The sequence below is a fragment of the Eretmochelys imbricata genome, chromosome 17 (assembly GCF_965152235.1).
Source record: "Eretmochelys imbricata isolate rEreImb1 chromosome 17, rEreImb1.hap1, whole genome shotgun sequence".
NCBI lineage: Eukaryota > Metazoa > Chordata > Testudines > Cheloniidae > Eretmochelys > Eretmochelys imbricata.
In genome coordinates, this window is record NC_135588.1 from 22,452,573 (window position 1) to 22,467,159 (window position 14,587).

The window sequence follows — 14,587 nt, forward strand, 5'->3', positions numbered from 1 at the left end:
GAATGACTGCAAGTGGAGAAGGCTTTATACTGAACTACCATCTAACCTGAGAACTGGGCTCTTCAGCTCTAGGCTGAGTCACATTGGCAGGAAAAAGCCTGCGTGCACCTGTCTGAGAATAATTAGTACATCAACCTCCAGGACTGTCAAACTATTAAAATGAAATGTTGCAATTCTTAATTTTTAAAATAGGATGTTCAGTGAAGTTCTTTTTGTTTGACTGGCTTTTTATTTATCTTTGTCTGTTTTCAAGTTTGACATAAAATGTAGGTTTCAAAGGAAAAACACCCCTCCCTCCACTGCCTGGCTGCTGCCAGCTACAGAGAAAAGGGCTTCCCCAGGACTTGGTGCAGTGTGCTCCAGCACCCCATGGGGTTCCCTTAGCCCTGCCTCTACCACACCCAGGGAGGTAGGGATAAGGGAACCCAGGAGGCGGTGGGGAAGTTTTGGGGCTGGCTCCCACTCACTGCCCTTAGAGTGCATGCTGTCCGGGCTCCTATGCACATGCAGCCCCAGGAAGGACGGGGTCACAAGAGAATGGAGCAAAGACCAAACGGCTGCCCTGTAGGGAGGGGGAGTGACCAGAGTGTTGGGGATCATCCCTCCCCTGGCTGTGCTGAGCTCTGCTGCTCCCCCTTCCTGCAGGGCAGCCGCTTCCTCCCCGCTCTGCTCTCTGGCCTCCCCGCTCTGCTCTCTGGCCTCCCCTGAACTCCCTGTGGCTGTGTGTGTAGGGGTGCCTGGGCAACATGCTCCAAAATCTGGCTGTGCTCTTATGACCAGAAAGCAGCTCTTTGCAAAAAGCTTCTTCTGATAGGTCTCCATTGAAAACCCTGCAGGCTCCCTGGTAGTGTGCTTGCAGACCAGTGTTCAGCAGACAATGGGTTAATGCTCATATGAGCTGCTACAGTTTGCAAAGGGAGGTGTGGTTTCCACTGCAATAGACTGCTCCACAGATTGTTCAGACAGAGAGGACTCAGGAAGTCACCCCAAAGAACTCTGGAATACATGTAGAAGACTTCTGAGACCCGAGATAAGCTGAAGCCATGTGCACACAGGAAAGCAATAGGGCTTGGATCTTATGTCCCAGTTTAACACTGGCTTGGACCCTCCAGCCCTGCAGTGTCCTGGGACCCTAGGTTTGAGCCCTAGGTTAACACAATTGGTGAAGGGATGCAAGGAGAAGATTAGGCTTACGCTGCTATGTAGACATACCTGAAGGTACATCTACACTGTAATAAAAAATCTGCAGCAGTGAGTCTGAACCCAGGTCAATTGACTTGGGTTTGCAGGGCACGGGCTGCAGGGCTAAAAATTGCCATGCAGACTTCCAGGCTCAGGTTGGAACCCGGGCTCTGAGACCCACCCATCTCGCAGGCTTTCAGCCAGAGCATGTACAACATGTGTTTTAGCCCCACACCTCAAGCCCCAAGAGCCCAAGTCAGCTGACCCTGGCCAGCCATAGCCATGCCGCAGGTCTTTTACTGCAGTGTAAATATACCATAGGGCTATTCTGTTATAAGAAAATCCACTTCAATGCACGGATTGCATGTCACTTGTTAGACAAAGAGTGTTAGGTGGTAGAGAGCAATGTCAGGCACAAATTCTCTACAGCAGACTTCAGGTGTTACATGTAATCTTTAAGAAGAGCAAACCATCCAATTAATTGAGGACCTCTTTGAAGACATAACACATGCATTCTAGTAGTTTCCCAGGGAAATGAATTAGTGAACATTTAAGGGAGGGAAGAGTCCATGGAATAGCTATCCTCATTTGTGGAGGACTAGAGGAAACTGACAGAATTGTTCTGCACAACTGCCCCTCCAGCCAAGCACTGCTGTTAGAGGAATAAGCCACTTCCACAGCAAACCCAGCATCTACCAACCCATAAACAAGGAAGTGCTGAATGACTGAAATTCAGTTGAAGTTGGCAGAGGATACTTGATTCCCAGTGAAATGGAAGCACCTTCATTTCAGTGTTGCCCTCCCATCTCCTTTTACACCATCACTGGTGTAGATGATACCATCTCTGATTAGCCTGAAGGCAAATGGCAGCACTCTCTCCACCTTCACGTCAGGGAACCAGACCCCCTGAAGTAGCCACCTCTGTACAGTGGCTGCCACTACGCAATGGCCAGTCCAACTGTGGCTATTTTAAGGAGTCCCAAATACTTACCTTCAAGCTATCAAAAGGAGCCGAGAGGGGTATAGGCCAGGGGTGGCAAAGCAAAGCCACATGCAGCTCTTTTACAGCATGAGTGCAGCTTGCAGAGGTCTCCCCTGCAACAGGCTTGGGGGGGGGGGAAGCTCTGGGCTTCTGCCTTGTAGAAGGGTGGTCGATCTTGAACTTCTGCCCATCGGGAGGGGGTTCTTGGGGATTCAGTCCTGTGTGGGACACCTGCCAGGGCTCGCGGTTTCAGCCCCACTCTTGCTGAAGCCCTGAGCCCCAGCAGGCACGCCCTACCAGGCTGAAGCCCTGAGCCCCGGCAGGCGTGCCTGGCTCTCGAGCTTCTGAAGATTACCACACGCGCCTCGGAGGGTCAGTAAGTTTGGCCACCCTCGGTACAGGCAATTGTGTAGGGAGACCTGAAGCAGTAGCCCCAGGTTCTCTTCGGTTAGGGCAATTGCAGGAAAGGCTCTATGACTACAGGGCCCAAAACACTTGTTTTTGGTTTCATTTAGAATCTTGGCAGTTGCAGACCACTTCTATCTTGTTTCTTTTCTGTTGGAGTGCTTTTATGTAGCAGGTTACTTACCACACAGTCTATGTGGTTCTGAGAGATATGTTGTAGTCAGCATGGATCTCACTGTATGTGCACATGCACCGCATATGCCCTGTGCTGCCTCATACTCCTGTACGAGGCAAGGGTGACTGTGGCCCTTTTTCAGTTCCCTTGCAATTCAAAGCCCATGCTCCTGCGGACTCTGAAAAGAGTGGCTGGAGGTCAGGTTGTGGGATCCACACTAACTGTTTTTTTGAAATGTTGTATTGTAGGATAACCAATCATTCTTTGATAATACATTAATGAGAATCCCACTGTAGGTGACTGGCAAGAAGAACAATGGTGGGAATGAGGCATGCCTACAGCATTAGAAAAACGAAGATTGCAGTACTGCCCTGTCAACCGTGGCATCAGACCAACCAGCAATGTCAAGAATGAAATGTGTAACAAGTCAGTGGGTTATGTACTTCAGCTGCTATTTTTGCAAATCTCAGAGACTGGTATGTCTCTAAAGCAGACTGAAGTACTCCATGAGAGCACAGGCAGCATTTGTTGACATTTGGAGGGAAGAGGTTCACTGATTACAAGTGGAGATAATCTAAGTGGATCATGCAGGGTCTCTGTGAGGAGATGATTGGACCTTTCAAGGTGTCATTAAAGCCACAAAGACAAAAAGAAAGCATAAAAAGGTTTGGTCCTGCTAAAGTAATATAGAGCAAGGCTCTGAAAACCACCCGAAGTATATAGCTTCTTCTCTCTGCATGTTGCATGGGGCTCTGGGAAGAAGACTGGTAGATTAATCAATTGATTTAGATTAAACACTTGATACCACCTTAAGGATGAACTTAAGATGCAGTCTTAAAACCACCTTGTTCCTGTGAAAGGATTTTACGGAGGACCAGCCATTAGGGCATGGAACTCATTGACCCACGCTGAAGTGATGGCAACAAGTAGTCCACCTTAATGGGAAGATGATGTATCTAACAGTTTGGTAATGACTCAAACAGAGGCTCCATAACTTTCAGGAGAACAATGTTGAAATGCCACATAGGAGTAGAGTTTCTGACAGGTGGGTAAGTACGCAGGAAGCCTGTGAGGAGTCTCGGTACGGTCTGATGTACGAAGAGCAAGTCTGACCATACCGGAGTCTACATGCAGTGTTGCTGTAGCTGTGTCAGTCCCAGGATATTAGAGACACAGGATGGGTGAGGTTTTGTGGTATGACATCATTACTGCTGCAAGGTGGACTTGGAGAGAATTAAATGCCAATCGACTGTTTCAAGTGCAGCATATCATGGAGGATCTTTGGTACTGGAGCCTCAACGGGGTCTAGATTATATTGGATTTCCAAATGGAAACAATTGTCCATATGGGCAAAGTATCTTCCTAGTAGATAGCTTCCTGCTCTGTAGGAGGATTTCTTGAACCTGTTGAGAAGTCTGTCATGCTAAGCCAGCCAACAACTAAACAGTCAGGTGCACTCAGACCTGTAGTCCTTGGAATATCTGACAGTGGAGCTGGGATCTCACATCCAGGCAGACAGAGACAGAGAGGAGGCAGAATGGAAGTGTGAATGAGGTCTGATGCCAAAATAGCCTCTACCAATAAAGAGCTATTTATGATCAGCATGGTCTTGTCCCACCAGATGATAGCCTGGGGACCAGGGTAATTGGGGGAAAAAAGCTATATAGGAGGCCTGGACTCCACTGGAGCAGGAAGGCATCTGGTGAACATCCCAGGCTCATGCATTCTCTGGAACAGAAGTTTGGGCACTTGGTGCTGTCCTGTCTGGCGAATGGGTCTATTTTGAGAGCCCTCAACTGGTGAAATATTGGCTTTATGATGGACATCTGCGGTGTCCACTCAAGTGCCTGCATGCCTGTGTAAGAAGCCAGCAACAACTGGGCTTCTAGAATGTGCAGCTTCAAATCGTACTGGGACCAGGGTCCTTGCATCTAAGGATAGTTCAGATGGGCACCCCAATCTGTCCCTGAAGCATCTGCTATGAGTCATCGTAGGGAAGGGGGTCAAGAAAGAAACCTTCAAAATGTTCTCCAGGTCCAGCCACCAAGTTCTTGTAGGACCTTGGGAGGGACTATGACTCTTGATCAAGTGATGCTTTGATGCCTAGCAGCCCCAGACCTGGCCTCTGAAGTGTGTCCTCAGGGCATCCATTACTGACTTTCCATATGCTGATGATGACTGTGCCATCCTCATGCACACCAAAGGTCAGACTTTGGAGACAGTCAAGCACTTTTGCTACCTTGGTAACCAACTTTCTCAAAACACAAAAAATCAACAGTGAGATCCAGTGTGCAAGTGTTTCCCGTTGGGAAATTGCTCCAAAGTGTTTTCATGGACCGTGACCTACCGCAGGACACTAAGATCCAGGTCTATAAGACAATGGTTATTCCTATACTCCTTTATGGATGCCTTATTGACCGCACCTCAAGAGTCCGGAGAGGTACCACCAACAATGCCTCTGGAAGATCCTTTGTGTCCAGTGTAAAGATTGCTGCACTAACACCAGCATCCTCAGTGAAGCCAATGGTGGGGCTGGGGGAAAAGCTCAGTGGTTTGAGCATTGGCCTGCTAAAACCAGGGTTGTCAGTTCAATCCTTGAGGGGGCCATTTAAGGGTCTGGGGCAAAAATTGGGGATTGGTCCTGCTTTGAGCAAGGGGTTGGACTAGATAACCTCTTGAGGTTCCTTCCAACTCTGACATTCTATGATTCAATGTCACCAGCATTGAAGCAATGATCCTAATGCACCAACTCCGCTGGGCTGGACATTGTGTACAGATGCCAAACTCTTGCCTCCCAAAACAAGTCCTCTACTCTCAGCTCACCCATGGTCAGAGATCCTGTGGTGGTCAGAGGAAACGCTACAAAGACATAATGAAAGCATCTCTCAAGAAAACTGATGTGGACATCACAAGCTGGGAGCAGCAAGCCACCAACTGACCCCAATTGGGCTACATCCTCCATCGGGCAGTGGCCCACTTTGAGAAGCGCCTTGCTCTCAAAAGCTGAAAAGAGAGAAGGAAGGAAAAAGAGAACTTTCTCCCAGCAGGCAGCGGGCCTGCCAGGAAATGTCTGTACCTACTGCAGGCAGATCTGTGGTTCCAGGATCGGACTCCTGAGTCATCTCAGGACCCATACGTAAATCCGTGGTAGAGATCATCCTTGAATGGAGGGATCATTGCCGATGATGACACTGCAATTAAACACCCGTAGCTGGCCCATGTCAGCTGATTCAGGCTTTCAGGGCTCTGGATGCAGGGCTACAAAAAACTGCAGTGGAGGTGTTCAGGCTTAGGCTGGAGCCTGGGCTGTGAGACTCTGAGGGAGAAGGTCCCATAGTCCAGCTCCAGCCCAAGCCTGAATACATACACCACAGTTTCACAGCCCTGCAGTCTGAGTCAGCTGACACGGGCCAGCTACGGGTGTTTAACTGCACTGTAGACAGACACCTGACAAGTAAGCTCTCCCTGAGAGAGAGTTCATAGGCACTCTGATCAATCATCATCTGCATGGCTGTTACAGGCTATTTCTTGTAGTTCACAAGGAGTTCTAATTGGGAGAGCAGGGAAAATATGTATTCCAGAGCTATTAACATCTCCTGCTGCAACCTATCCCTGATCAGCCAATCATCTCAGTATAGGTAGACATGGATTCCCTTGCTCCCTAAGAGTTCTGCCACCTCCACCAGGGATTTTGTGAACACTGTTGTGGAGAGTCCAAAGGGCAATACCCTGGATTGGTAACGGTTGGGTTCCACTCGGAATCTTGGGTACTTCCCATGGCCCAGATAGAGAGCAGTATAGAAGTATGCAGATGCATCATGCAAGTAGAGAGCCATGAACCAGCCGTGAGCACAAACATATGGAATGACAGAGGCAAGAGTTGTCATCCTGAAATGGCATATGTATTCGTTGAGTCTTCTCAGGTCTAGGACAGAACAAAGACCCCTTTTCTTCTTCAGGATAAGGAAATACTGGGAGCAGAAGCCCCTTCCCCTGAAATCTGGTGGCAGCTCCTCAGCCTCCTAGACGATGCAGCAAGACCACTTCTGCCTCTAGCACCAATTTGTACAATGTTATGGCAGATCACCCGTGGTGGAATGGGGTGAGATGGCTTCTGAAAGTCATGCTCTCTGAAATAGATCTGGTGAGGCTCCTGACAATCCTGTCAAATTTGCTGACATGACAGAGGAGCAAGATACATTGCCAAGGAAGGAGGAGTCGGGTGATTCCTGTCATACTTTAGCTTTTTATTGGCATGGCACTCAGGCTGCTTGGAATGACAGCAAGGTGTTTGTTGTCTTGACTGGGACTGAGGATGGTACAGCATGAGGCTGGGGTGACAGTCCCCAGGGAGCCTTTGAGTCTTCAAAAGAGCCTGAAGAGCTGTCTGTCTGCTCCCTAAATTCCATGCTTTCAAAGGGCTAGTCCCCAATCATACCCTGTACCTCTCAAAGGATGCCCAATACTTGGAGTCAGGATGTTCTGTGCATTGTCACTGCCATGGCCATAGATCTGACCATAGTGTTGGAAGTGTCAATTGCCACCAACTGGCCTACCTTTTTTACTTCCCTGGGTGCCTTCCTGTTGTCACACAGGAGTTTCAAGAGAAAGGGCATCACTATCACAGCTCAAAAAGTAATTTGCCTCTTGCAGTTGCAGAAAAGCAGAGTAGTAAGTAGATAGAGCCTTTTTGGGGTCCGTGTGTTTAGGGGCATTCCGTTTTGCTATAGATTTTTCCTCTACCTTTGAGACAGATAAGGAGCCCTGGTTAGGGCGGGCAAAGAAGTATTCAAACCCTGTCTGAGGGATTGGGTACTGCTTCTCTACCCATTTTACAGTGGGTGTTATTGTGGCAGGCACCTGCCACAGGGCCTTAGCCTGGTCATTAATAAGGAGGGCGACTGGCTGGACTGAGAGTTGTCAAAATATCAGCTTATATTTTTTCAATATGATCAGCGTCCGTTTCTCCAGGATCTAAGTAATTCTCATAGGAGCTCTTGGAATTACTTCAAGTAATTAGAAAAGGAATGTTTGTTTCACCTTAGACTAACAGATTTATTTGAGCATAAGCTTTCATGAGCTGCAGGTCACAGATGCATACATCCGATGAAGTGAGCTGTAGCTCACAAAAGCTTATGCTCAAATAAATTGGTTAGTCTAAGGTGCCACAAGTCCTCCTTTTCTTTTTGCGGATACAGGCTAACACGGCTGCTACTCTGAAACTTGAAGTAATCAGGTTCTAGTATCGGTGTTGAGGATATCACTTCACCAGGTGATGAAGATGAGATGTCTTTTGGTGAGAAGACACTGAGCTCTTCCTAGTGTCTCTGCTTGTATGTTCACAGCAGTCCCTCTCATAGCTGCACTTTGGTACCAGAGATGCTGATAGTGTCTGTGGTGCTGGTTGAGTCTACTTTGGTGAGGAGGCCAGTCTTTTTTCTGTGCCATTTTCTCTGTACTGGTCTTTGGGGTCCCTTGTCTGCTACTAAGAACCTGGAGCTCTTCTCAGAATCCAAAGAGATCTTCATAAATTGCTCCAGAAAATGAAGCTTCAACCACGCTTCTCACGACTTATGTGTTCTTGTGGCAAATTAAAGGCACACCAAACATCTGCTCAGTATTTGGGACTCTTGCTCCCTCACTCCCCCACATCTGTTTTTCAACAGATTCAGTGCACTCCAGGATAGGCAAGGCTTGAAGCATGAAGGTTTTGAATCCAGCATGCTCAGAAGCCCTGGGCGGGGGAGTGTCTGACCATGACTATTCAGTCAAGATTAGTCACTATCATTCTCAGCATCTGTCGTCAGTGGATCAGAAAAGTGATGAAGGTTTTATGAAGAGTTTGAGAAAATTTAACCAAAGCCAAGAATTAGTGGGTAGGACACATGCCAGGTTCCATCTGACTGCCACAAGAGTTAAGAGGGAACTGAAGACAGATCATGGCTCCCCCTTAGATGGGAGAATAAGGAGCACGAGGTACAAGCACAACCCTTGACAATTCTATTCAAAAGACTCCAATCTCACACACGAGACTCATGCACATCTACAGTGGGATCCACACTGACACTCTTGAAGAACAGCACCTAGGCTGATCTGTTACATGGTCATCCATTTGCCGATCCATCCCCAACCCCAGCTAGTAACAAAGAGGATACATTAGTGACAAAAGAGGATACGCAAGAGAAGTTGGCTGATCTTACCCATTGGGTAGTAATCATCATCATCATCATCATCATCTACCACTTCCTCCTTCTTCTGGCGGTGACGGATGAATCTGTAGTCTATACTGTCATGTACCCAGCCCTTCTCAATGAACAAGCCAGGAACCTCATCTGAAAACAGCCAGTACCTGTAAAGAGCATAGACTTCATTGCAGGAACCACAGGACAAGAGTTGCATGGAAAAAATACATATACATACACGCGAGAAGAGAGAACACAAGTATGCAGGCATTTAAAATATGTGTATGCATCTATATCTTTAGCAGAAGTGCAGCATGAGCAAGAAGAAGAAACTATCCTACAGTTCTTTCGAAGTCTACCATACACCAAGTCTGAATGAGAGAAGGATAATAATGGTAACTACTATAGCCAGCAGTTTGATAATGTTAGCCAACTGTTTCTCAACTACTGGGTCAGGCCACAAAGCTAATCAGGAGACGAAGCAATTGAAATTGTATTACAATCTAAAGCAAAGAAAACTCTTGCTCCCTCACTCCCCCGCATACTCTTACTTTTCAAGGTGAAGCACTTCCTGTCAGCATCTCAAAAACCCAAATCAATTACATAGGGTTATCACTGACATTTTTTACTCTTAGTTTATTGTAAGCATGGGGCAAGATATCGTCAGAAAGTTTTTGATTTAGAATAAAAGGTACCAGCCTGAGTAGACTGAAAAGTACTAGATTAGACTGAGAGTCATGCATCCCTCCTGCAGAGATGTAGGTCCCCCAGACTACAGCAGTCTGGAGATGGTCTCATCTCTATTTTAGCTTTACAGTAGGCCGCCCCTGAAGTTCTCGATGCACAGTAATGCACTGCATACTGGTACAAAAGATCTCAAATACATGAAATATTCATTTGTAACATTCTATTCCAACAGAAAGGAGGTGATCACCTAACAGGACCGTTAGCAGTACAAGCGACACAGATAGCATAGGGAAGCTTTACGGTTAGCTCTTCTACCTGTTGTGGTTACGGTCAGTTCCTATTGGCGTTCTGCGCATCACCAGCTTAGCTTTGGCAATCCCATCTTGGAAAGCCTTTTCAGCTGCAGCTTTATGCTTCCGGATTCTCTCCTCCTCTGCTTCTTTCTCCAGTTTTACTGCAGGGATTACCAGACACATTAAAAGAAAACTACTGTAACCAGATTCACCACATATTGCAATAGGCTATTTTCTATTTTGCTGATTAGTCAGGTGAAGAAAGAAGATTAATTTACTGGTAACTTCTGTTAATGCATTTCCAAAGTAAATTAAACTAATGCACACAAAGGCACTCAGTGTGCAATGGGAGTGTCCACATGGGGAGTTATTGCAGAGTAGCTTGTGAACATTAACTAGTATGCACCAGTTACTACGGACTCCCTCCACCGCCCCCCCATGTGAAAAAACCCTAGAGTTTCTCCCAATTCAGACCACACAACTGCCCAAGGGTCCAGCATCTGAAGAATCCCAAACCTCAAGCTCAAATGCTGCTAATTTCAGTTTGAGAGATTCCCACAAGAATGCAGAACAAAGCCAAAGCAGGAGCATGAGCTGGCCCAAGGCAAAGAGAAGGACTTTAATATTACTGGTATTTTATTTTCCGTTCTCCTGTTCTTCAGCATGGCCTTATGCATCTTCTTCACTTTGACTAGTTGCTTCAACTCAGGTCCTCACCTTAAAGGACCCTTTCTAAAGCCTGCCTACCAAATGGACAATTGTAGATTGGAAGCCACGCCCCACTTAGCCACATAGGTTTCCAAGCGCAGCTGTTCTGCTCTGACTACAGGAGGGACAAGCACATGCTCTAGTAACTCAGATTCCCACATATTCTGCCATGTCAGCAGAAGAATTCAAAAACAGCAAGCCTAGGTTACCTGTCAGGACAAAAATCTTGGCATCCTAGTAGCTCCCACATCCCCTGGGATGTCCACAAACAGAATGAAATAGTGAAAGGTGGCAGGATTCCTGCAGATGAATGGTATGTCTACACTACAACTGGAAGGGCAATTACAGCTCAGGAAGACATACCTATGTTATCTTTAATCTAGCTAGTACAGCCAAAAAGAGCAGTGAAGATACAGCCTACACTGAAGCCTGTGTTGCTGCACAAGCCCACCCAGAACCAAGAGCACACACTCATATTGCTAGCCCATGCCAGGGTCCATGCTGCTGTGTCTTCACAGCTTTTTAAGAAATACTAGCTACACTAAGGCTAGCATGGGTATGCTTACCCTAGCTGCAATCACAGCTCCCATTGCAGCGTAAACATACCCAAGAGCTTTACTTCGACATTTCATCTCATGATCAGGATAAATAACCAACTTCTGCCAAGAAGGCAAAGAACTGAGATCAGAGGGCTTTAAGCTTTTTTGAGGGGCTCAGGGTACTTTACAGATGTCTCCTGCATCTTTACCTGCCTCTGAAGAACAGGTCCACCTCACTATGTAAAAGATGCATTGAGAAGAAGTGAACAAAAATTAATCTGTCTAAAGTCAGGCTGAAATCCAGACCCCAAAGACAAAGTTTATTATAATCCTTGACCAAAAAATCTAATTAAGTAGATTCAGAACTTAAATACTAGAGCTCAAATCCTTGAGAAAATGGAACCAACAAAATACTGAAGCCAACCTGGGGAATTCTGATCACAATGGGAGATAGGCAACAAGACAATGTGGGGCAACAACCCTCCTCCAAAACATACAGGAGGCACCTTCCCCATATATTGCTAACAGCTAGAAGTGCTCCTCGCATCACTATGTTGGCTACAGTCCTCGTTCCCCATGCCTTCTTTTGAAGCCTAGGACTGAAGCCTCATTCTCTGTATACTTACCACTTGTATAGCTGCCAGAACTTCACAACAGCCTTTTTACAGGCAGTGGAGAGTAGGACTTAAAAGATCAACAACCTACATTTGGGCTGCAGACAGGTATACAGAATAGCCAACAGCTAGCTGAGGACTACAAGAACAGTGCATGCTCAGAGCACCTTCTTACAGGGACAGTTCTCAAGAAGGCCTTTTAAAGAGAGTGATTAAAACCCTACTAAGCAATTTGTTGGTTCTGGTTTCTACTGCATACCAGCAAGTTTCCAGTTTCAAATGTGGGAGCCTTCACTGGGGAGGCTTGCACCTGGGCTAGAAAGGTTGTCAGCTTTGACACTTGCTAATTTCTTAACAGCATATCCTCTTCCCCACTACATCCCATTTACCATCATACCGTCCAGAGCCCACTAGTTACTTGAACAAGCTTTACTACAAGCTTTGTACTGAGTCAGCATATACTTCTAAAGCACTACTTTTGGCTCCTAACTGCTGATATGATACCAGATTCGGAGCACTGATTTGGTTTGACCCCTACCATGGTTTTAAAACTCCATTCACCATTGACAAGCGAGAAGTTTGTCATGGCTAGTTTGTCAGAACCCACACCACCAATTTCTACTGAATTTAAGCTCTCAAAACATTACACTTCCAGCCCTTAAGATTCCAAAGAAAACCTCCAAATGGCACCTGAACATACAATGAATGCAATTTGTTCCTGAGCCTGCAGACAGCTCCAGTGCCTCTGTCCCTGCTCAGAGCTTTCCCAACCAACACAGTGCAACTGACCATTCTGATCAGTTTCATTGCTGCTACCCAGAACCACATGGGCCTTAGTGACACCAAAATGAGTCATCAATTTAATCTTTTGCTGTTTGGGAAAGCTGAGAAAGGCATATTTTGAAGGAAGAATCTCTCATTGCTGCTGCCAGAATGCTCTGTGGGGTAAGGGGGAGAAACAGATTTGGTGGGGAGATGAAGCTCTCTCCCTTCTAGTAGTCAGATGAAGACAGGAAAGGCAGCAAAGTTTATGAGGTGCCTATCAGTCAGATGTTAATAAAAAGATGGAGCCCATACAGGGGTGCTGTCCCCAAGAATCCCAGCAGCTCTGGTGGGTGCTGGACTTCTCACTAAAGTATTGCTCAGGAAGCTACTTGGTGGGCATCCAACTCATTCTCCATATCAAGGTATGACTGGTAGGTTCTACCTTCTGGCCTGTACATGCCTGGGAAGTTTGAGTCCTGTCACTTCTTATGTCTGACTGATTAGAAAGGACAGGGAATGTCCTATATGATGGGAAGAGCAGTTTCTGCACTTTGAGGTCTCGAAGATTTCTGTCACTTTCCTCAAAGCATAGAAACTCATTTTTAAAGAAGTCAGATCAGATTGCAAGGATTCTGTCCTGTTGGTAACTCCCTCCAATCACAACACAGCAATGCAAGTTGTATAATAGTACTTAATTTCCCTATTCTCTGAAAAATGTTACCTCCAATGCCTAGTTGGGCCATTTAAATTAGAATGCAAACAGCAAAGTCATTTGTAGGTAACATCTATGGCATCCTTCACGATACCTCAGCACTTTACAAATGATAAAAAGAGTAAAGCTTAACACAGTTATGAGGTAGGGAATATATTATTCCCATTTTAATGATTGAGAAACAAAGACTACTACTTGTGGCAGAGCTAAGAACAGAACTTGGATCTCTTGACTTCCATTCATGTGCCACATTCCTCCTCCTTTTAAGCTGAGTTTTTTCATCTGAAGTGCATGATTATCCAAGATATCTTTTCATGCTCAAATAACTCACACACTGCTCAGTTTAGTAACTGGATTTTCAGATTAAGAGCTAATAATGAACACGAAATTTTACATAGGGGGCGAAAATGTTCCTACTCAAAAACAGATGGATATACCAAGCAACAGAAACTTGTTCTTACCAAAAACAGTCACACTGGAAGACAACTTTCACTTTAAATGCAACATCCACAAAACAAACAGGTTTTCTTTCCTGTTTGAAGCCACATAGCATAAAGATGGCTCCTGGTTGACAGCTTCCTCACAAAGTAGGTTTTGAACCAGTCAGCAAGGAATAGGAGCCTCATGCCCTCTCCTCTAATTATAGATGTTGACACTAAAACTGACAACCATGGCAAAAACTGGGGTGACAGAAGCCACCACCCTGTTTTTTGTTTTACAGACTTTTAGTGATAAGTCAGCAGCAACAGGACTGACAAAAAGCTGGATGCAGAGTAGAGCACTTCACAAAGGTGAGAGGCTGCAAGGCAAGTAGACAGCAAGGACAGTGAAGTTGTCAAAGATGATGCAGAAGGAGGCTACTTCTGAGGAAAGTTGAGTTCAGTTACTGAGCGACAGTTTCAGAGAGTGGTGAGACAACCAAAAGATGACATCAAAGTGGTTGTTGAAGAATGGGGAGCGGAGCAGCAGGCTTAGCATTAGCAGAGGTAGCAGCAGAAGCCATAGGACCAGAAGGGGTCTCCTATGGGGACAGCATAGAATCTCAAGGGATGGCAACAGATCTGGACAGGGCCTTAACAGGCTGTATGATTTGCTGCTGAATCTCAGCTTAATTTAAAACAAACTCTCCATAGGTTTCTAGCCTTTATGGTGGTGAAGGAAATTTCCACCCAAGACACAGTGCTGCATTTCCCTAGCTACATCTCTATTAAACAATTACACATTTGTGACTGAACAAGAGAAAGTTGCAAAAGTGCCAAGTTTCCACATTGACAATCCTATTTTGGGTGCTCTCCCTGCACCGATCCTACAATGCTCTGCACAGCTTAGGGTTGCCAACTTTG

At 46.0% G+C, this 14,587-nt stretch overlaps 1 protein-coding gene across 2 annotated transcripts in view; it reads right to left on the bottom strand.

The window, feature by feature from the left end:
- Positions 1–14,587, bottom strand: part of BAZ1B (bromodomain adjacent to zinc finger domain 1B) — an 83,778-nt gene that overhangs the window by 30,286 nt on the left and 38,905 nt on the right. For both annotated transcript variants that reach the window (XM_077836311.1, XM_077836310.1), the window contains 2 exons: positions 9,929–10,067; positions 8,945–9,093 (listed from right to left, as the gene is read on the bottom strand). In XM_077836311.1, coding sequence (XP_077692437.1) covers positions 8,945–9,093; positions 9,929–10,067 — 288 coding nt within the window. The remainder of the gene's footprint in view (positions 1–8,944; positions 9,094–9,928; positions 10,068–14,587) is intronic.